This window comes from Puma concolor, chromosome F2, assembly GCF_028749965.1.
Source record: "Puma concolor isolate L17-30 chromosome F2, mPumCon1.1.hap2, whole genome shotgun sequence".
Lineage (NCBI taxonomy): Eukaryota > Metazoa > Chordata > Mammalia > Carnivora > Felidae > Puma > Puma concolor.
The window spans coordinates 63271198-63294738 of NC_141684.1; the positions used below are offsets into that span (position 1 = coordinate 63271198).

The window sequence follows — 23541 nt, forward strand, 5'->3', positions numbered from 1 at the left end:
AGATACTGTCTTTGCATCTGCTGTTTAATCCCGAGGAATTGACTGGTGGTAAGAATATTCTAGGGAGGTGGGGAAGTGGCTGCTGGGGGGGTGCAGAGTATTGCAGGGGGGACATGAAATGATAACACAAAGGGAGCTCCGTAGTACACCCTGATTTCCAGTGTTTTACTTTATTCTTTTAAAATATTATGCTTTAAAAGACATTTTTTGCTTTCTTGTGCAGATTTCAAATGAAGTTTTTCTACATAGCCCAGTTGGCTTACTGGTTTCATGCTTTTCCTGAACTCTACTTCCAGAAAACCAAAAAAGTAAGCTGAGATTTTGTAACTTTGAAAGCTGTCTTGTCATTTTTTCCTTTTTTGAAAAGTCACTCTAAATTAAACATTTCCTCATGTGTGTAACCTCCCCCCTTTCCTTCCCACCTCAACTCTCCCATTATTCTCCCACCTCCCCTCTTTCGTCAGAGACTAAATACCCTCACGTACCTCTTGATGTAAACCTTTCGTCCTATTTTATCTTCGAGTGGAATCTTTTACATGTGACATGTTAATCACTTGTCTTAAAATTGTATTAGTGGTAATTTAAAATAAATTAAAATTAAAATTTCAAAATGCAACATTAGTTTTATATTATTGATACTCTTAGGAGTTTCACAAATGAGACAAAAGGATTAATCAAATTATTTTACAACTAACCGTTCTATGTGCTAAGTCGCAGTGAAAAATTCAGTATAAAATAAAGTAAACCATAGTTAAACACTCAGCGGTGAAACTTTTCCTGAAATGGGTGGAGCATACTTTTAACATGTGGGAAAGATGTTTGTTTGTTGTTTGTTGTATTTGAACAAATAACTACCAGAGCAGTGCGATATCCTTCTTTCTGCTTTATCCTCCGTACTCCTGAAGTCGGATGTCCGCAAAGTAAATTTTAGTTCCCTTATTTAACCCTTTCTTCTCTCAAACCTGTACCACTTCCCTGTTGCTTTAAACTGCTCAGGGCATCTGGGTAGTTCAGTCAGTTGATTTCAGCTCAGCTCATGATCCTGGGATCATGGGATCGAGCCCTGGTTCAGGACTTAAGATTCTTAAGATTCTCTCTCTCTCTCCCTCTGCCCTACTCATGCTCCCTCTCTCTCTCAAGAAATAAATAAGTAAATAAAATAAAATACAGCTGTTCACCTGTCCTCTATGGGTTTTTGGTATATACAACCTCCTCTCTGCTCCTTTTTTCCTCTTTTCTCTCCTTGGTCTTCATTCACACTGATAGTCTCTAGTTTTATGATCCCAGCACATCAGTTCTTTTTCCGGGAATACCTTTAAACTAATCAAATGCTCTTATTCCCTTTCTCAGGGAGAGATTATTTATAAAATCCCCATATAGGAAACATGGGTGGGAATATGGACAAAACAAGTTTGGTCCTGAGTTAACAAGTATTAAAGATGGGTATGGCTACATGGGGATTCTTTATACTATTTGTTATATATGTATTTACATTTTTCTGCATTTAAAGCCTCCTTGCTTTGAGAAGCTTTTCAGGATAGAAGTGTAATGTGACCAGTTTATCTCTGCCTTCTCCAAAGCCACATTTATTTATGTACTGCAAATAGTTAATCCATGAGTATAGATACCTGATTTACTACTGTTTTGTGTCTGTGTTTTTTGTGTCCTATGTGTTTGTCATCAACAACATCTGTCCTGATGTCTGCTATGATTAGAAAATAGCACCAATTTAGAGTTCATGTACTATGTCTCGAAAGAAGTTATCTTTACATTAATTTCTTGTATCAAGAAGAATGTTTTTCTAGTTAAGTTGATTATAAGGATAAGGATGAAGATCCATAAAACTTTTGGCTTAGAACTATGTTAAGATAAGGGGTGGCTCAGTTGGTTGAACTTCTGACTCATGATTTCAGTTCAGGTCATGATCTCACAGTTCATTTTATGACATCAAGCCCCACAGTTGGGCTCTGTGCTAACTGCATGGACCCTGCTTGGGATTCTCTCTTTCCCTCTCTCTGTGCCCCTCCCCTGCTCATGAGCTCTTACTCTCTCTTTTTCTCTCTCTCCCTCAAAATAACAAAAGAAAAAAAAAGAACTGTGTTAAGATAAGATTCTTAGGCTCACAATTTCCAGAAGCCCTTCCATATTCATTAAGCACCTAATGTGAACCACAGATGTCCTAGAGCTGTATTGTCCAAAACAGAAGCCACTGGCCACATTTAAAGTAACTACAGTTGGGGAGCCTGGGTGACTCAGTTGGTTGAGTGTCCAGCTTCAGCTCAGGTCCTGATCTCGCAGTCTGTGAGTTCAAGCCCCTCATCAGGCTTTGTGCTGAGGGCTCAGAGCCTGGAGCCTGCTTTGGCTGTGTCTCCCTCTCTGTCCCTGCCCTTCTCCCACTTATACTCTCTCTCTCTTTCTCAAAATTAAGTAGCAGCAAAAAAAATTTTTTAATACGTGAATTAATTACAATTAAAAACCAAATTTACTTTCTGAGTCACACTTAGCCCTATTACAAGTACTCACTTAGCCACAAGTGGCTACATGTCTGCCATTTTGGATAGAAGAGATAGAGAACATTTCCATCATCGCAGAAACTTCTGTTGGGCAGTATTGCTGAGAACATCATAGTTTCTTGATGTCTTACTACCATGGCTCAAATATTTAAAGCTTTCTTCATGTATGTACTTGTATACCCATGGACATAAGACGTTTGGGCTTCATTATTAATCCATATGTCTCTGTCTTGTTCCTTGACCATGTAAATAAAGAGGGACATTTCAAAGTGAATGTTCATTTTAGTTTTCAAAGTTCTTTCCTTATCAATTCCTGCCAGATGGCATTTCTCCAGAAATGCAATCTAATTTTTATGGAATAATTTGCATAACTTAGAACTTAACTGAAACTATTTTTAACACCTACATATGACAGTCGAAAGTAACTGTTTCAAGTAATTAACATAATTTGAAAGTAACAGCTGCATATGTGTTAAACAGTTTCTTAAAATTTACTCTATGAAAATTATTTTTGGAAGAACTCTCTACTGGAAGAAACTAGTACAGTGATTGTTTCGAACTGATCCTACAGAGAAATGAAGAAAGGAAGGAACACTGTTAGTAGCAGTTCAAGGGGTGTGTTAGTCACAAATAACTCAGTTTCTCCTGAGGAGAATATTTTAATTGCATACGGTATGTATGGCTCCATATAAACATTACTCCATTTTGCCCATAAGAAGATTAACCATGTAATTTCTCAGCCAACTTGAATATATGAGCTTTCAGGGAAGTCTAGAGGAGATAGCCAAATACTTTATTTCCAATATTCAGTTTATTTCGTTTAATTATACATGCATATTGCATTGTCATATGAAGTATTTTAAATTAGATGTAATGCATTTTCCCATTCCCACTTCATGAAAGTTATATTCACACTTTCCACATGCAGCTTTGTTGTTCATACCTGTCATTCATCACTAGAGCCAATTTTGAATCCTCTAACTCCGTTTCTCCAAAGTGCATCATCTTCCCTCTAGTGATTCCTCTGTTAGACCTCTATAAGCACTTAGAAGTAACATTGATTAAGGTTCTTCAGGCTGTGTAACTTCCCCAAACATATATTTGTTGCTCAAAATAATGATCTAGATCCCTATAACATAAGAGCTTTGAAAAGATTTAAATAGGAGGTGGCTCCATGTGTGGTTTAGGCGAAAATCTTTGCCTTGTATTTGGGCATATTTAGGCTATTCCATTTAAAGTCAAGTTTTTAGTAGTGTGTAATTAAGAAAAGCATTTTCTTATAAAGATAGAATTTTACTGAAGTATATGCCTGATCTTTTTAATAAAAAGATGTTTGAATAACAACTGAAAATGTCACTTGAAGTTATTTATAATTTTAGAACTTGTTTTGACTTAATGTCCTATATTTACTAGATTTTCCATAAAAAATGAGACTATTAGAATTTTAATTCATCATTCATAAGAATGAAATCATTCTTATATAAACTACTTAAACATTAGCATTAAGAATATATAAGAACTTGGGGCGCCTGGGTCGCTCAGTTGGTTAAGCGGTCAATTTTGGCTCAGGTCATGATCTCACAGTCTGTGGGTTTGAGCCCCATGTCGGGTTCTGTGCTGACAGCCCAGAGCCTGGAGCCTGCTTCGAATTCTGTGTCTCCCTCTCTCCTTGCCCCTCCCCCGCTCGCTCGCTCTCTCTCTCTCTCTCGCTCTCTCTCTCTCTCTCAAAAATGAATAAACATTAAAAAAATTTTAGAAAAAAGAATATATAAGAGCTTGATAAAACTTTTCTAATAACTCATTTTCATTATATATTTTTTCCACTCAAATACAAAAGAAGTTTATTAATCTTTTTTTTTTTAATTTTTTTTTTTTTTCAACGTTTATTTATTTTTTTTGGGGACAGAGAGAGACAGAGCATGAACGGGGGAGGGGCAGAGAGAGAGGGAGACACACAGAATCGGAAACAGGCTCCAGGCTCTGAGCCATCAGCCCAGAGCCTGACGCGGGGCTCGAACTCCCGGACCGCGAGATCGTGACCTGGCTGAAGTCGGACGCTCAACCGACTGCGCCACCCAGGCGCCCCAAGTTTATTAATCTTTAAACAAAATAAACAAAACCTAATTTCTGGCTCCTGGTAGAAAACATTTGTTTACGTAATAATATTATAGGATGCTGTGTGAAAATGTCTTGAGAAGCCAAAACAGCTTTCTTTCAGCAATTCAGCTAGACACTAGATTGTAGAACAATGATCGATGCTCTTGGACGGTCTGCTGACTGCCTAACTGGAATCTCTGATGTGGCCAGTGAACTAAGATGGCCAGGTTTCACCCAGCCACCTCTGTTTCCCATTCCCCTCACTCCATGGAAATGTGTAACCCCAGAGACCATAGTGCTAGGCAAGGTTGTTGTTGGCCTCAGACATATAAGCACCCTGCCAGTGGAGCTCTAACCCCACAAGGATTGGAGAATGTTGGAGGAGTTTGGCCTAAAACAGGGGTGCCATTATAGCCATGATCTAATTGAAATATAGGTAAAATTTCTCTTTTAAAAAATCATGTTATATCATCCCCATTGCCTTTGTAATTTTAAAAGAATATGGGAATGTCTTTAATGTAGAATGTGTGTTCTCCAGTTCACAACAATCTCCACCATTCCCTGTAGTATTAACACTCCTCTGTGTCACCCGTTTTTACTTAAACTTTTTCTCTGGTTGGACTTTCAAACATTCCTTTATAGACATTGGTCAATTTGTATATAGCTGAAGGGAATGTTATTTGGAAAAAGATTTCTTGATCCTCTGTCCTTTGGAAAGTTGTAGAAACTATTTTAAAAGCTCTTTCTGGGGCACCTGGGTGGCTTAGTCAGTTGAGCGTCCGACTTCAGCTCAGGTCATGATCTCACAGTCTGAGTTCAAGCCCCTCGTCAGGCTCTGCACTGACAGCATGAAGAAGCCTGCTTGTGATTCTCTCTCCCCCCTTCCCTGCTCTCTCTCTCTCTCAAAATAAATAAACATTTTTTAGAAATTAAGTATTTTTTAATCCCCTCCAAGAAGTTAGATTCTATAAAATAGTTTTTCCTGCAGTCATTCCAGAAAATTAATTCCATTGTGTTACACAAGTTTTTATGTAAGAAAATGAGTTTAGTGTTCAGTCAGTAATTTAAACACTTCAGAGCTTTTGTTACGGGTATCGAGAGTCTCCCTGGTCTCTTTTCGCCTCAGAAATTTGGAGCATTGATTAACACATCTGAAGGAATATGGCAGTATTTCCCATATCAAGTCATTTACATGCCACTTGCTCTAACTTAAAATATTTTAATTAAAATTATAGTTAAAAGTATTGTAACTATACGCAACAAAAGTATTTTGTTGTGTACTATCTAAAATTATTTTGTACAGTGCCAGTGCTATGAATACCACACTCTAGGAAACATGTATATCATGTATATATTTAGTGGCACCTCTATTCATAGCATATGAAAACACATTTATAACACTACCAGTGAGCTGTTCTAAAATTATTGTAAGAGCAGAAAAAGGTTCCCTTGTTGAATTTTTAGCATGTTAGTCTTGACATTGTTCTCCCTCTCTCGTTTTGTAGGGAGAAATATTTCATTGGAAGTTTAAAAATTATGTGGAGAAAATCTTAATTAAGAAAGTTCCTTTTCAGAGATCCTTCTCTTTCCAAATGGAAGAACCTCTCTAAAGTTGATGTTCTATCTTGGGTTTTTTCTCTGACAGTCCCAAAACATAGTACTATGTGTGGTAATATCTGACTCTTCTCCTACCTTTCTAACACTTGATCTTTGTACCATTCTTACTAGAGAAGAGTTTTCAATTTCAAAACTACAATTGTAAAATCTCTGTTCTTTCTCCAAAGATTTGGGGAAGTAACTCTACTGAACTGTAGAGACCTGCACTCAGCTGTACTAGGTGGCAGACATGAGTTTTGTGAGGTTCCAGAAGAATACAGTTCAGTCCATTTAACATCAACCCACCATGTAAAAAATTGTAATTAGCAGCTGTAGTACATGAATAGTACTAACCAGATTAATACAGCTTTATACTACACGTAGATCAGGCTAATGTAACTATGTTTTATACACACAGGCACACATACACACAAACATACATGTGTGGAAGAGCAAAAACCAGAGAGAGTAGAAATGAGAAGTCTATGCATTTCATTAATTAACAAGTGTTCATTGGGTTTAACACTGTCAGTTTTTACAAATATTTTTGACTGCAAGTCAAGATGAAAAATCATATTTTACATTATAATTTAATGTGTATATGTGTGTGTGTGAAAACCATAATAAAATTTTCATGAAACAGTGCAATGTGCTGTACACCCTAGTATTTTCTAGTTTATTTCATATTTTAAAAGATACTAGTGTGACTCCTAAATTGATTTCATGATCCACTAGTAGCTCTTGACTCACATTTTATTTTAAACACGGTTTTTAAGATAACCAGGTCACTAGGGACTGTGGAAGAAAAAAGAAAAGCAAAAAGTAGAATCTGGATATGTGGCTTTACAGGGTTATTAGAAGGAGAAAGACTATATAACAAGGTAGTATCCTAAGTGAGAAGATAAAATTTTAACCTTCAGTTTTAATGGTTATAACGGTTAAAAGGGATTCAAAGCATGAGCTAAAAAATATGAATACTACTTTAAATAAAAGCATCTCTACTGCTATAAACATAGCAATTTTAATATTAGAAGGGCAGCATTGTGATTATCAACATTATGTCATTTAATAGATGTTTATTACAGAAAGAAACCATAGGTTTTGGCCCTGAAAGGGATTTTGAGTTCTTCTGATTCAGGCAAACCCAAGTATTGAGTCACATTTTCCAGGTGAGACAGCTGAAGCCTAGAAAGGTGCTAAAGCCGTGTAGCAGCTGGGGTAGAATGCTGGGGCTGAATATGTCTTCTCTAAGGTCTTCTCTAAGAGTGTATTTTTCACTCTACCACACTGCTACTAAGGAACGGAAATGTTTCGGCATGTTTTAATCTGTAATGCATCTCTGTTTACAGGAAGATATTCCTCGTCAGCTTGTCTACATTGGTCTTTACCTCTTTCACATCGCTGGAGCTTATCTTTTAAAGTGAGTTGGGATTTTGTTTGGATGTGTAAATGGACTGGGTAGATAGTATGCTAATCTGTCTGCTAATTAATCTTTACATTTTAAATTTGTTCTTTTAACAGCTTGAATCATCTGGGACTTGTTCTTCTGGTGCTGCATTATTTTGTTGAATTTCTTTTCCACATTTCCCGCCTGTTTTATTTTAGTGATGAAAAGTATCAGAAAGGGTAAGTTGCTTAGCCATTCTGTTTCTTGTGTAATTAAAGAGTCAGGGCCTGTATTGTCAAGGACTGTGCTATTGCCAAGGTTCCTGCTGCCGGCAGTTATATCACTCTGTAAGCTGTTAGTAGTAGCTTTAAATAAAATGAAACGATTTTACAATTCAGGATGGTATTTTATTCTCTAAAATGGAGTCTTGTCTTAGTTAGCCAGATGTTACATTGAAACTTGTAATTTGGAAGAGTTTTAGGGTTTACTTTTCTATTATAACTTCTCTTTTGTTTAATGCATGTTTTTCTTTTGGAGGAGGAGTAATAAGGAAGTGATAATAGGGATAAAAGTAACAGGGAAGAAGATTAAATAATAGATTATATAAGATGCTAAAACATTTCAGTGGCACAATTGGACTGAAAACAGAATTAGAGCACTATGACTTGTTTTTAAAAAAAAAAGTAAAAGTAGGCCTATTAAATGGGAATGGGTGTTCTGTTAACAGGATAGCTTTTGTTTTGTCTTATTTAGCATTTTTGAAAATTTTTCTATGTACCGATAATTTTGAGGATCATTAATGATAGTTATACTTAAAAAAGAGATCAGCTAAATAAAAATTAATATTTCTTTTTTTTAATTAAATTTAATTTTTTTATTAACTTGTTTTATTTATTTTTTTTTTTAATTTACATCCAGATTAGCATATAGTGCAACAATGATTTCAGGAGTAGATTCCTTATGGCCCCTTACCCATTTAGTCCATCCCCCCTCCCAAAACCCCTCCAGTAACCTTCTGTTTGTTCTCCATATTTAAGAGTCTCTTATGTTTTGTTCCCTTCCCTGTTTTTATATTATTTTTCTTTCCCTTCCCTTATGTTCATCTGTTTTGTCTCTTAAAGTCCTCATATGAGTGAAGTCATATGATTTTTGTCTTTCTCTAATTTCACTTAGCATAATACCCTCCAGTTCCATCCACGTAGTTGCAAATGGCAAGATTTCACTCTTTTTGATTGCCGAGTAATACTCCATTGTGTGTGTGTGTGTGTGTGTGTGTGTGTGTGTGTGTGTGTGTGTGTGTGTACACACACACACACACACACCACATCTTCTTTATCCACTCATCCATTAATGGACATTTGGGCTCTTTCCATCCTTTGGCTGTTGTTGATAGTGCTGCTATAAACATGGGGGTGCATGTGTCCCTTCAAAACAGCACACCTGTATCCCTTGGATAAATGCCTAGTAGTGCAATTGCTGGGTCGTAGGGTAGTTCTATTTTTAGTTTTTTGAGGAACCTCCATACTGTTTTCCAGAGTGGCTGCACCAGCTTGCATTCTCAAAATTAATTATTTCTTTATTGGACTTCCTAGAATCTTAAATATGCTGTTATGTATCTTCAAGAGTGTGATATAGTATATAGCATATCCCAGACATTTTACTTCCGAATCTCTTTTGCAGAACAATAGGAAATGCTGTCTGAATATGCATTTACTTAATAGGAATCCGATTCATATTAGAATCTTTTCATATCTTTGCAATTTTATGAATTTGACTTAGGATATTTTTCTTACAGGTTTTCTCTGTGGGCAGTTTTGTTTGTTTTGGGAAGACTTCTGACTTTAATTCTTTCAGTACTCACTGTTGGCTTTGGCCTTGCAAGAGCAGAGAACCAGAAATTGGATTTCAGTGCTGGGAACTTCAATGTGTTAGCTGTAAGGTACAATCGATTTAACATTTTTCTCACTTTGTCCTGCCATATAGTATGTATTATCAATTTATGATACAAATCCCCTTTAAAAAAATAGAGACAAATATGGGGGGAGCATATTTATTTGATTTGATATCAGACCTGTTGCAGTTGCATATGTCTGAATTGAAATACTAAAGGATCTCTTTGACTTTGGGGATTAACTACTAATGGAATAACTGTTTATTAACATAATCTTGTCAGCTTGGGAATTTAGCACTAAGTTAATTCTGTCAGTGCAAGATAGAATGCTTCATTCAATGACATTGTTTTGATGTACTCTTAATGTTTTGTTTATTGACTTTAATATCCTCAGAATTGCTGTCCTGGCATCCATTTGCATTACCCAAGCCTTCATGATGTGGAAGTTCATTAATTTTCAGCTTCGGAGGTGGAGAGAACATTCTACTTTTCAGGCACCAACTGTGAAGAAGAAACCAACAGTGACTAAAGGCAGGTCTTCTAGGAAAGGAACAGGTTTGTATTCAGTAAGCAGTGGAAAACATTTTTTTTTTAAATGTTGTGGGGTCTTATTATAAACGTATTAAGATTTAAAATCTTATAAAGAAATTTTTTTCTCTCTCTTTAGCAAAATTAGAGGCAAAGTAAAACTTGCCCCATTCTACAGTTATTGTGTGAGGTCAGTTATTCCCCTCAAAAGCTGTCCACTAAATTTCTCTTTCCCAAGCTTTCCATTAGACTAGTATGTTTGGGCTGTTTTAGTAGCCAGTAACTAACCTAGAGAGTGGTAGTTTGTGCTTTCAAGCATCTTACTAATATTTAGAATACAAAACCTCTTTACAGCCCCTTCCCATCTGCCCTTTAGTCCCAACTGGAAGAGCTCTTTCTATAACTTCTTATTGCTTGATCTTTCATATTTGAGCCTGCATCTGCCTTCTTTTCTCCTCTGGATTTTGATTGAAAAGGCATTGACATTGCAATAATTTTTTTGAACTTCTGTTTGGTGTTATACTTGGAACTGTGACACAGGGAGTTCCAGTTTTATCGACTCTGGTTTGCTTGTTGTATGTCTTCATATTTGATAGTTTATGTCCTCCAGCCTTGTCCTATTCAAGCTTGTCTAAGTAATTCTTGGGCCTTTGTATTTCGTATAAATTTTTGTACATCTTTGTCAATTTTCACCCCCGCCCTCTCCCCCTCCCCCCAAAAAAAACTCTTGCTGAGAAACTGGATTGGAATTACATTGAATCTATAGATCATTTCAGGGAGAATAGAGCACTTCAGGGCATAAACATGGTTTATACTTCTATTTACCTAGGTTGTCTTTAATTTCTCTGAGTAATATTTATTTAATACCATACCAAATTTAATCATATACCATAAAATATAACCTTTAAAGTGTAGGTTTCAGTGGTTCTTAAGTATATTCACAAAGTTCGTGAACCACTATCTAATTCCAGAACATTTTTATCTCCCCAGAAAGCAACCCCATGCCCACTAGCAGTCATTTCCTATCCCTTTCTTCCCCCTACCCCTGACAAATACTTACCTATTTTCTGTCTCTATGGATTGGTCTTTTCTGCATATTATATGGAATCATATAATATGTGATCTTTTGCAAATGATTTCTTTCACTTAGCATGTACCTAAGTGGATGTATATGCACATATGCAACATATATACATTGCAGCATATGCCAATACTTTATTCCTTTTTATGGCCAAATACTATTCTATTGTGTGAACATACCAAATTATGTTTATCATTTATTAGTTGATAGGCATTTGGATTGTTTCCAGTCTTTGGCTACTATGAATAATGCTGCTGTAAACATTTATGTACAAGCTTTTGCTTGAACCCCTGTTTTTGCTTTCTTGGATATATACCTAGGAATGAATTGCTGGGTCCTATAGTTAACTGTGTGTTTAACATTTTCAGGGAAATTACTAAACTGATTTCTAAAGTAGTTGCACCATTTTACATTCATTGTTTTTACATATGATATGCAGTTGTCCCTTGCACCATTTGTCAAAAAGACTAACCTTTCTCTATTAAGTTGTCCTGATATTCCTATTGAAAACCAGTTGGTCAAGTGCTTACAGGGCAGAATAAATAACTTGTTTTTGGCGAGGGGAGAAAATCGGTTGATCCAAAAGTAAGAATTTATTCCTGGGCTCTCGATTCTATTCTGTCAATCTGTGTACCTATTCTTATGCCAATACCACACTGTCTTGATTACTGTTGCTTTCTCGTTAGTTTTGAAATCAGGAAATGTGAGTCTTCCATTTTGTCCTTTTTCCTGCTTTAGTTACTCTGGTCCCTTGCACTTCCATGTGAATTTTTTTTTTAAGATTTTAAGTAATCTCTACACCCAGCATGGGGCTTTGAACTCATGACCCCCAGACAAAGAGTCACATTCTCTAATGACTGAACCAGCCAGGCACCCCTCCATATGAATGTTAGGATCAGCTTGTCAATTTCTGCAAAAAAGCCAGCTGGGCTTTTGATGTGGATTACTTTGACTCTGTATAGATTTACTTGGGAAGTATGAACATGGATGTCTTTCCATTTATTTGGGTCTTCTTTCATTTCTTTCAATTAAATTTTATAGTTATCAGTATGTAAGTCTTGCATTTCTTTTTATTCCTCAATATTTTATTCTTTTTGATGATACTGTAAATAGAATTGTCTTCTTAATTTCATTTTTGTGTTAATCATTGCCAGTATGGAATTGATTTTTCCATATTTATCTTTTATCCTGCAACATTGCTGAATTTTTTAGGTTTATTATTGACTAGTGAAGTTTTGTGTGGATTCCTTGCCATTTTCAGTATGTAGGATCATGTCATCTGCAAATAGAAATGGCTTCACTTCTTCTTGTCAAATCTGTATGATTTTTATTTCATTTTCTTGCCATATTGCCCTGCCTAGAACCTCCAGAATAATTTTGAATAGAAGTAGTGAGAGCAGACATTCTTACCTTGTTACTGATTTTATCAGGAAGGCATCTAGTCTTTTCACATTAAGTATGATGTTATTACCTATGGGTTTTCCTAAATGTCTTTAGCAGCATGAGGAAGTTCCCTTCTATTTCTCGTTTGTTAGTATTTTCATTATGAAAGAATGTTATATTTTGTCACTTGCTTTTTCTACATCTACTACTGAGATCATCAGATGGTTTTTGTCCATTTTTTTGATATCATGTATTCCTATTAATTGATTTTTGAATGTTAAGCCAACAGTGCATTCCTGGGATAAATCCCATTTGGTCATGGTATATAATCCTCTTTAAGATGTTGTTTGATTTGGTTTGCTAGTATTTTATTGAGCATTTTTATATCTATATTCATAAAGGATATTGATGGGTATTTTTTTGTAAAATACTTGTTTTCAGATGTAAAACCAGTCTTGCATTTATGGCATAAAGGTGATGATGATTAATGCATCACTTTTAGTAGATTGGTGTTTTCAGTATTTTTTTAGAATTTTTGCATCTGTATTCACAAAAGATTGGCCTCTAATTAATCTGTTTTTCTTCTTGTTTTTGTAATATTTTTGTCAGATCTTGGTATCAGGGTGATGATGGCTTTATAAAAACTATTGAGGGGCACCTGGGTGGCTCAGTGGTTAAGTGTCCAGCTCTTGGTTTCTGCTCAGGTCATGATCTTGTGGTTTTGTGGGTTTGAGCCCCACATCAGGCTCTGTGCTGACGGTGCGGAGCCTGCTTGGAATCCTTGGTGTCCATCTCTTTCTGCCCCTCCTCCACTCACACTGTCTCTCTCAAAAATAAATAAACAAACCATTAATAGCTTTATCCTTTGTGTGATTTCAAGCATTGTTTCGTACTTAAATGTTTGGAAGAATCCATCAGTGAAGCCATGTAACCTAGAATCTTCTCTAGGGGAGGATATTTACATTATTTAATAGATAATAGGATTATTCAGATATTTTATTCCTTATTGTGTCTCTTTTGGTAAGTTGTGTTTTCAAGGAATTTGTCCATTGCAGTTATATTGGTAAAATTATTCATAATATTCTTTTATTAATTTGTGTACAACAGTGGTATCTTATTCCCTATGTTAGTAATTTATGCCTTTATCTCTTTTTTTTTTTCATTAGCCAAGAACCAACATTTGTGGGGGATTTTATTGATTTTCATAGTCATATCATTGATTTCTGTTCTCATTTCCCTTTTTGGGGCTTGATTTGCTGTTTTGTTATTTGTGGTTTACCTTCTTGAAATGAATTTTTATATCATTGATTTTCCACCCATCTTGTGAATTACTTGCAATTAAGGGCAGACTTTCCCTTTCAGCACTGCTTTAGCTGCATTTTACAAATTTTGATATGTCTTTTTCATTATCATTCAGTTCAGGATATTATAATTCCAATCTGGTTTCTTCTTTGACCCATGCATTACTTATTAGTACATTGTTTAATTAACATCTACTTGGGCATTTTCTAGTGGTTTTGTTGTTGTTGTTACTCATTTCTAGCTTAATTCTGTTATTGTTTAAGAACATGTTCTGAATGATTTCAGTTCTTTGGAGTTTATTGAGACTTTCATTATGGCTCAGCATGTGTTCAGTTTTGGTAAATGTTCCATTTATACTTCAAAAGAGTGTGTTTTCCATATTTGTTGGGTATTCCATTATATATCAGGTCAGATTTGTTACTGTATTGTTCAGTCTTTTATATCTCTACTGTTTTGGTGGAAGGAGTTCTGTTTGTTCAGTCAGTTATTACAGGAGATATTGACCACTTCTCCTTGTAGCTTATAAGTTTTTGCTTTAAATATTTTGAAGATGTAGGTACATCAAAATTTAGGGTTGTTCTAAATTCCTATTGAATATGTCCTTTTCTCTTAATGAATGTCCACCTTCATCTCTAGTAAATGTCTGAATTTACTATAGCTACAACAGTTTTTTTTTTTATGTTTATTTATTTTGAGGGAGAGAGAGTGAGGGAGGGGCAGAGAGAAAGGGAGAGAGAGAGAGAGAGAGAATCTGCCGGACAGTGTGGGAAAGACACAGGGCTCGAACTCACAAACCATGAGATCATGACCTAAGCCAAAATCAAGATTCAGACGCTTAATTGACTGAGCCACCCAGGCACCCTGCTACACCAACTTTCTTTTGGTAAAATGTTGAGGTGTATCTTTTTCTATATTTTTTCTACTTTAAACCTTTCTTTGTTATTAAATATAAATTGTGTCTCTTGTAAACACATATAATTGGATTTATTTTCATCCAGTGTGATAATTATTGTCTTTGTTTTTTGGCAGTTATACTGTGATGTCCCTGGGTGTGGTTGTCTTTGTATTTATCCTGCATTCTGTCTATAGAGTTTCCTGAGTCGTGGCTTAGCTTCTTTTACATTTTTGGAGAGTTCTTGACCATAATTTCTTCAAATATTCTTCTGTCCCATTCTCTCTCTTGTCCTTTTGGAACTCCAGTAATATGTGTTAAATCCCCTTCCCCTGTCTCTTACATCTTTTCATACTTTCTGCATTTTTCATCCCTTTTCTTTGAGTTTCAGTCTGAGTATTTTTTCTGGTTCACTGGTCTCTTCTGTTGTGCCTAATCTGCTGTTCATTTGTTAAGTCTGCATTTTCAGTTACTGTATTTTCCCGTTCTAGGATTAAAGATTTTAGTTCTCTGGTGAAATTCTCCATATTTTCATTTCTTTCTTTCTGGGCCTTGATTTTCCTCAAATAGAATTCCAGCTTCTTGCACTCTAGCACATAGCAATCTGCTCAGCCATACTGACCTGGTCTTCAAGCAATGCACACAAGAAGCTTGCCCTGATGGAACTGTTCCTCCTAAAGACTGCTGATTATGGCATTCTTTTTCCTGTCGTTACATTTCTTCTGAAATTTCTTTGATTCTTTTTTGTTTAAAATCTCTTCCTCCAGGGGCGCCTGGGTGGCGCAGTCGGTTAAGCGTCCGACTTCAGCCAGGTCACGATCTCGCGGTCCGTGAGTTCGAGCCCCGCGTCCGGCTCTGGGCTGATGGCTCAGAGTCTGGAGCCTGTTTCCGATTCTGTGTCTCCCTCTCTCTCTGCCCCTCCCCCGTTCATGCTCTGTCTCTCTCTGTCCCAAAAATAAATTAAAAACATTGAAAAAAAAAAATTAAAAAAAAAAAAAATCTCTTCCTCCTTAGGAATCAACTTGGCTCCCTGCTTGCAGCCCATAGTGGGACTCATACTGTTGTCAGCATGGTGTGCTGTCATTGAACACAGTACAATTCCTCACTAGTATCTTGGTGTGGACTAGTTCACTGTTGGATGCATTGTAGACAGTGTCAGTAATTCCACTCAGAGCCCCAGGAGAAGTTCCCCACATCCAGCCTCAAGGCACAGTACTTCTTATTGCCTCCCCAGATTGGGACTGTGTGTATGGGGCAGAGCATCCCAGCTCATACTTCTGCTTCTTGTGGAAGAGCTTTCTCTTGCCCCTGGTTTTGCAGGGCTTGTGCCAGTTGTCCCGTGAGATGCCCATCACCTGGTGCTGGCTGAAAAGAACGAAGATCTATTTCTGATACATACTTTTTTTCTCTTGGTTTTTAGTCATTTGGTCTTGCTTTCTGATGGCTGGTAATTTTTAATTGAATACTGGACATTTTATATAACAATGTGTGTAGGCTCTAGATGTGTGTATAGAGGCACTGGGTTGAATATGGGTAGATCATTCTATCCTGTCACAGTATCCATTTCCAGTTTGCCCTCATTCCTAGGACATCAACAACTATTTGTACAATCTGTCTTCTCTGACAGATTCTGAATTCAAATTTTTTTCTTCCTGTTATTATAGAGTAATCAGCTCTCTTGTACTTGCAAAGGAAGTGCTCTCTGCTGGACTTCTCTGAGTCTTGCTTTGTGCATGCGTGTTCAGTAATTGGGAGAAATACACAGAGCTGCCTTGTTTGTATTTTTTTTCATTGTCTTCAAACAGCCAAGTTTTGTATTCCAACTTTTTTTTTAATTTTATTTTTTTAATTTACATCCAAATTAATTAGCATATAGTGCAACAATGATTTCAGGAGTAGATTCCTTAGTGCCCCTTACCCATTTAGCCCATCCCCCCCTCCCATAACCCCTCCAGTAACCCTCAGTTTGTTCTCCATATTTATGGGTCTCTTCTGTTTTGTCCCCCTCCCTGTTTTTATTTGGTTTCCCTTCCCTTAGTTCATCTATTTTATCTCTTAAAGCCCTCATATGAGTGAAGTCATATGATGTTTGTCTTTCTCTGGCTAATTTCACCTAGCATAATACCCTCCAGTTCCATCCACGTAGTTGCAAATGGCAAGATTTCATTCTTTCTGATTGCCGAGTAAGACTCCATTGTCTATACATACCACATCTTCTTTATCCATTCATCCATCGATGGACATTTGGGCTCTTTCCATCCTTTGGCTATTGTTGATAGTGCTGCTATAAAGATGGGGGTGCATGTGTCCCTTCGAAACAGCACACCTGTATCTCGTGGATAAATGCCTACTAGTGCAATTGCTGGGTCGTAGGGTAGTTCTATTTTTAGTTTTTTGAGGAACCTCCATATTGTTTTTCAGAATGGCTGCACCAGCTTGCATTCCCATGTATTCCAACTTTTATGGATCTTTTTGGAGAGATGAGTCTGACATTAGTTATATACACACACATACACACACACATACATACATACATACATACATGCATACGTATATATATATATATCCATCATAACTTGAAGAAGAAGGCAGCCATAGTACACTCCTAAACATAACAGTTATCCTAAATACCGACTCTGTGTATTGTAAAGAAACATATCCCTAAGAACTTTGCAGACAAATGTGAAAAGGTTCTTTATTTCTATCAAAAGTACTGCTCTTAAGACTACTATTTTAAAATTCTTGTAATTGATTTTAGAATTTTTTGTTTTCTGTCACTTTTTTAAAATTTTTTATAAATTATAAATTTACATATAGTAATTGCCTTTTTCTAATTTATATTTTTTGAGATACAATTGACATATTATAGTTTTTTTTTTTTTAATTTGCTACTTTTGGTTCATTGTGTTACATGTTACCAGGTTTTATGATTGGTTAAATACTATTAAAAATTAATTACCACTAAGTTTTACATAAGGACAAACGGATACACACGAGGTTTTAAATTTCCTTTTCTGAAGGTACTTTTATGAATAAAGATGATATTCTTTGCATTTCTTTAGAAAAGAGAGTAACCCTGATTCTTTTCTCTTTTCAGAAAATGGTGTAAATGGAACAGTAACTTCAAATGGAGCAGACTCTCCCCGTAATAGAAAAGAGAAATCTTCATAATGAATTATAATCTAATTGATTAATGTCCCCAAAGAAATCTGCTTTTTACTATATCTTTCAGCACTAGAGATTTTTTTCTGTCCTTGAAAATACAGTTTGTGCTCTTTGATTCTTGCTATTGTACTGTTTCATGCATTTTTTTAAAGGGCATTTGAGGGAAGGATGATTACTATGAGTGAAAAAAATATTTAGCTTAGACTAAGCTACCTGCCTTCAAAATAGTTTAGGGACCACCACCATATTTTATTTTGTTTTTTATCTTTGAACGTTTTTCTAATGATTTGGAGAGATAACTATTTACAAAAATTCTACATATCAGTGATAAAATTTCTTGCTGTCACCAATTTTTTATATTAGCAAGATGGCCTCTTCCAGCAAGGTCATATTTTTTAAGTTATCTTTCAGGGTAAAATGGAAATACTATAAAGTTGGAAGTCAAACTTTAATATGTTTTCAAGTATCCTCTAATTTTTAGGAATTTTTGTAGTCTTTACACCTGGGGAAAAAGATTTGTAAATTCGCTAAAATAATTGTGTGCTTTATTATATAGGTAACGGTTGTTAATGTCACATCCCCATTTAAAAGAAAACATACTATTGGTTACGATGTGTGGAGATTTATTGCCGTATGTATTGAATCAAAATATATGAACATAAAACTACATGTGAAGAAAAATCTTTCTTGTGCATTTTCAACACTTATAAACTGGAAATCAGAAAATTAAATATTTACTATAAAGAAGCAAAGTTGACTATAGCCCTTTTTGATATGTTTGTTAATAATGATTCTTAATGGGGCTTGTTATAAGTTCTATATGCACAGCATCTTAGAAAAATACTGTTTAACCTACAAACCCTTTTTAAAAATAATGCCTACTTTGATTCATATCTATAAAAAGAATGTTGGGTAATTATATTTGGAAAACACTGCGCTAATCTTAAAGAAATCAAAAATTGAGTTGGATAAATAGTCTTATAAAAGCCAGTGCTTTATGTTATAACTATAGCTTTGGTCCCATCTTTAATTGAGAAGCATTTATCTGTATAAAACATATTTTTGGATAAATATATATATATATATTTGTATCTCTAAAGAAAGGCTCTAAAAAACATTTGAGTAAAACATTTGGTTCCCTTTTCTATAATTATCCTTAAAAATTCTTACAGCTATATTTGGTTTTTTGTTGTCTTCACAGGACCTATACTGCTCCTTTTGGTGTTCACATCTTGTTCTCCATTTCTCACTTTTGTCACCAGCTCATGTTTGTGCCATTTTTAGTATATAAGTTGCAGGCTTGTTAGGTCTGCAGCTTAATAAGTTGCCATGCTGCTAGAAAGTTTTGCTTTCTATTTCCAGCTGTTTACTTCCTGGAAAAAGTAGTAGCTCTCTGTAGCATCATGGAGTTTCAGTGGAACCAAATTTTTGCCATTAAAAACTGGCATTATATTGAACTATATACATTGAGAAATCAATCAAAATAAAATTTTTACTTTCACAAGCTGTATCCTGGACATTTTCTTTATTAGCAAGTTTTATGCTTTTAGTATATAATCTCATTTAAATGTACCATGTTTAAACAGTAAACTCTTCACAGACATTCAGAATAGCCTTTCCCAAAAAACTTTTATGCAAAAAAAGGTGATTAGTTTCATACAATTTATGCGAGCTACTGAGGGAAACAAATGGTCAATAAATTCAGAGACTGCTGAGTTAAAAGGTGTTTCTTTACTACAGAACTTTTCACCCCTTTATATGCCAATATGCTGATGCACCAAGAATATCTGCAATGGGGATATAATATGTAGTGTAAATCCTTTGTATGTAGCTAAAACTTCACAGACACACATAAATACCCAAGTGTATTTGTGAATTATATAAGCTCTAGACCCCCTTGTCCCAAATGCTCTCAAGAAAGTCTTTCTTTACTGGCCTCCAGGTCATGGCAGAATATGACATTGTCACCTGGCCTCAGGTCAGCTTTGAAGCCTGATGGGAAGCATGCAGGACCGCCAGCTGTCAGATTCATTGAGTAACCTTGAACTAGTTGCTTTACCATTTTGGGATTCAGTCTTTGCCTCTGTAAAATGCCTTTTTGCTTGCTTGATTTTAGAATATGGTTGTGGGTGGTCCAGGTGGACTATTCTGGAACAAAAGTATTAACTGCATTCTTCTAAAATTCAGTAATTCTGCACAGTCAAAACCAGAACTAATCCCAGAACAAAGCTTGTATAGATGAAGAAATGAGAAATTTTTTGTGGCACATTTTGTTAGCAATATCCAATGACACCCTGTGTCTACAAGGTGTTCCCAAATGTTTTCACTGAAAACTAATTCTGCCTGTCTACATAAAACAGTAAGAATTGTTTTCAAGAAGTGATAGTTAACATTGATAGTTTCCTTTTTTTTTTTTCTAATTTATACTTTTCTCTGAAACGTTGCCATTCATTTTTTCTTAACTCTTACAAGCACCAAATTTCAATATCTAATAAGTCAATTTGGGGAGAAAGAAGCACCATCAAGAACTTCCCTCCAGACCAAAACAGTGATGTTCATTCCTCCAAACAACTAAATTCAATCATTGTGATCTTGATGATCACAACAGAAACGAAAAGCCCACACACAAAAAAAGTAACAAAAGTCACATTCTAGGGGTTAAGTGCATTTAGCCATCGCTGTGCTGTCTGTTCATCCTTAAGCTGACTTTAAAAAAAGAAGAAACACCCTAGCCCATCCAAATATACTTTTTCCATTTAGTTTTTTTTTTTTTTTTTTAATGTTTATTTACTTTTGAGAGAGCACGAGCAGGGGAGGGGCAGAGAAAGGGAGACACGGAATCTGAAGCAGGTTCCAGGCTCTGAGCTGTCAGCACAGAGCCCCATGCGGGGCTCGAACTCATAAACCGTGAGATCATGACCTGAGCCGAAGTCGGCGATTAACCGGCAGAGCCACCCGGGTGCCCCCATTTACTTTTTTTTAATTAAAAATAAGAATTAGAAAAAAAAAAAGAAAACTTGAAAGAATTCACTGTTGCCTGACTCATTTTGATGTCGTATACAGCATAAGAAGGTCAGGAAGGCTTTTTGCAGCATGCATGATTAGGGGATACTGGTCTTCAAGGTTCTTTCTACCAAACAGTGTAAATACCCACAATTCCAAGTGTGAAAGAACATCGATGATCCCTTAGAATTCCATAGGACAGTACAGCCTCCCGAGCTGATCATGGAGTTGACAGTGCTTCTGTCAAATTGACAGTTACCATGTGTAAAATATTTCCTATCCTGTTCCAGTACTTTCATTGAGAGTTCAAGAATTAGCCTGAGAAACTCCCATGTGGAACCTTCCGGAGATGTGGAGATTGGAACAGCTGTCAAATCATGAATCACATAAACTCTCTTTGGTGTATCTCTTCAGTACTGGGATAGAGTCTTCTATTAGAACCTGAAAGTAGGCTCTTTCAAGTTTTGTCTAAGGTGACGCCTCATGTTTTTCACATGCATTTCTTACATTCATCAATCACCATTTGGTCAATCTCTACCATAGGGACCATCACTGGTTTCAGTTTGACTATTTCACATATGTCCCCATCTCCACCCCCTAGAATCAGTGCCACTGTAGTCTTTTCCACTGCCCACGATGGTTTGGATATACCTAAATCACCCTCTGCCAGGTTAACACCCCCACTTAAGGATGAGAATATTTCCAAATTTCTTTGAGTGTAGAATTGTAATGTTCTGAAAGGTGAATCTTCATTACACCAGGCACCTCTGTGTCATACTCAACCAGGCAGCCATCAGCAGTGGGCCACTATCTGTCCATGGGTGGTCATCGCTTCAGTTCTTCTTCCATTCTCTCTTCTACTTTTTCAAAAGACTCAACTTGGCCTTGCGAATCACCATCATAACTCTGAAGTGCCAACAATACCAATCCATGTGGGTGAATTCTCAAATTGGCAAAGCTGCCTTTTTGGTTTACGAAGGCCGCTAAATAACTGTGGTCTTGCCAGTTGTGCACCAACTCTGTCATCGCTTGCTCCTGGAAAATGGACTGGAGGCCTTTTAGAACAGTCTCACCATCAGCTTTGGCGCCGAGCATGAAGGTGAGCGCGCTGTGCCCCGCTGTTGGCATAGTGAGGCGAGGCCCTGTGCCACACCTGAGGGAGGAGGCGTCAGGAGCCTGGGGGGCTGCTCAGCCTGTCAGGCTGCGGCCTGCAGGGAGGGCCCACTGGTTTGCATTTTACAAAAATGTTCTTAACGTTTATTCTTGAGAGATAGAGACAGAGTGCGAGCAGGGGAGGGGCAGAGAAGGGGGAGACACAGAATCCAAAGCAGGCTCCTGACCTGACACGGGTCACGAACTCACAAACTGTGAGATCATGACCTGAGCCCAAGTCAGAGACTTAACCGCAGAGCCACCCAGGCACCCCTGGTTTGCATTTTTAAAGGAGCGGCTTCAAGAGGCACCTGGGTGGCTCAGTCGGTTAAGCGTGTGGACTTCAGCTCAGATTATGATCGCGCAGTTTGTGAGTCCAAGCTGCGCATCAGGCTCGCTGCTGTCAGCACAGAGCCCGATTCAGATCCTCTGTCCCTCTCTCTCTGCCCCTTACCTGCTTGTGCTCCTCAAAAATAAAAACATTTTAAATGTTTTTATGAAAATGAGAAAATAGAGGAATGGCTTCAAAAGTAATCCTGGGGAAATTCCAGGGAAATGCTCAAACAGATGGTTCTCCCCAAAGATCACCCTTGATGTGATAGGTGATTCAGTTAATCATCAACTATAAAACTTCAACACAAGACAGGTTTGGGAATTTCAAAGCAGGCATTAGCAAGTATTTGTTGCAAGAATGAAAGATTAGTAACCCAGGACATGGGAAGGGAATGAATGGGGTTAGACTGCATTGGAAGCCCAATCCACTAACTAGGATGAAATGAGGCATTATTTACAAAAACAAACCAGTCCTGGGTTTAAGCATGATTTGCTTTACAAAATTAACCAGCTTTATTCAACACCATTCGGGAAGAGGCTAAGCCAATTTGTCTAACTATTTTCAGTGAAAATACTTTGTTGGCTTAAGGCTGAAATCAAACATTTGGGTGTCCTGAAAGCAAGCAAATCAGAAAAAAGCAGTTAAGAGGTTTAGGCCCATCACATAGTCTCATGCATAACTATTAGTAACTTTGAGGTTAAGTGAGCCAAAGAAAAAAAACATAGTCTCTTGTGAAGATTCACACGTCAACCAATTCAAGTGATAAATAACCTTGTTGACTTCTGTTAACATTAACAGGCACAAAATGGTTAGACTAGCAGACCAGAGTCCAAATCTTGACTTCTCCACTGATAGCTCTGTGTGGCCTAATGTCTGTGCCTCAGTTTCCTGAGATACGTAATGGCGCCTACCCCACAAGGTAGTTCTGCAGACTAAGATAATGCGCATAAACTGCGTTCCTCCATGCCTAATGTTCACTAGATGTTAGTTGTAGGCTCACAACATTGTGACAAACACAGTAAAGGAATGATTAATACTATTAAGTAAGTTTAGTTGTTACTACTTCTCCATATATGATTCATTATACAAGGTTATAGAGCAGTCCTGTTCTCGAATGCACATACCCTTGAGCAGGCAGGCCAATAAAGTTGCATGAGATGCTCAGGCCAACATTACGGTCATTTAATCATCACAAGACTGCAAGCATGCTTATCTAG

General features: G+C 36.7%; 1 protein-coding gene and 2 pseudogenes across 1 annotated transcript in view; 1 reads left to right on the forward strand and 2 right to left on the reverse strand.

Annotated features, from left to right (window-relative positions):
* The window catches only part of TRAM1 (translocation associated membrane protein 1), a 32854-nt gene extending 13515 nt beyond the window's left edge, over positions 1 to 19339 (forward strand). The window contains exons 6-11 of the mRNA XM_025922753.2: positions 224 to 308; positions 7556 to 7626; positions 7728 to 7832; positions 9389 to 9532; positions 9879 to 10039; positions 17768 to 19339. Coding sequence (XP_025778538.1) covers positions 224 to 308; positions 7556 to 7626; positions 7728 to 7832; positions 9389 to 9532; positions 9879 to 10039; positions 17768 to 17841 — 640 coding nt within the window. The 3' untranslated portion in view covers positions 17842 to 19339. The remainder of the gene's footprint in view (positions 1 to 223; positions 309 to 7555; positions 7627 to 7727; positions 7833 to 9388; positions 9533 to 9878; positions 10040 to 17767) is intronic.
* LOC147572061 (small ribosomal subunit protein eS8 pseudogene) lies at positions 15681 to 16022 on the reverse strand (annotated as a pseudogene).
* Positions 19340 to 20877: 1538 nt separating the features above from the next.
* Positions 20878 to 22050, reverse strand: LOC112859330 (spermine synthase pseudogene; annotated as a pseudogene).
* Positions 22051 to 23541: the final 1491 nt, after the last annotated feature.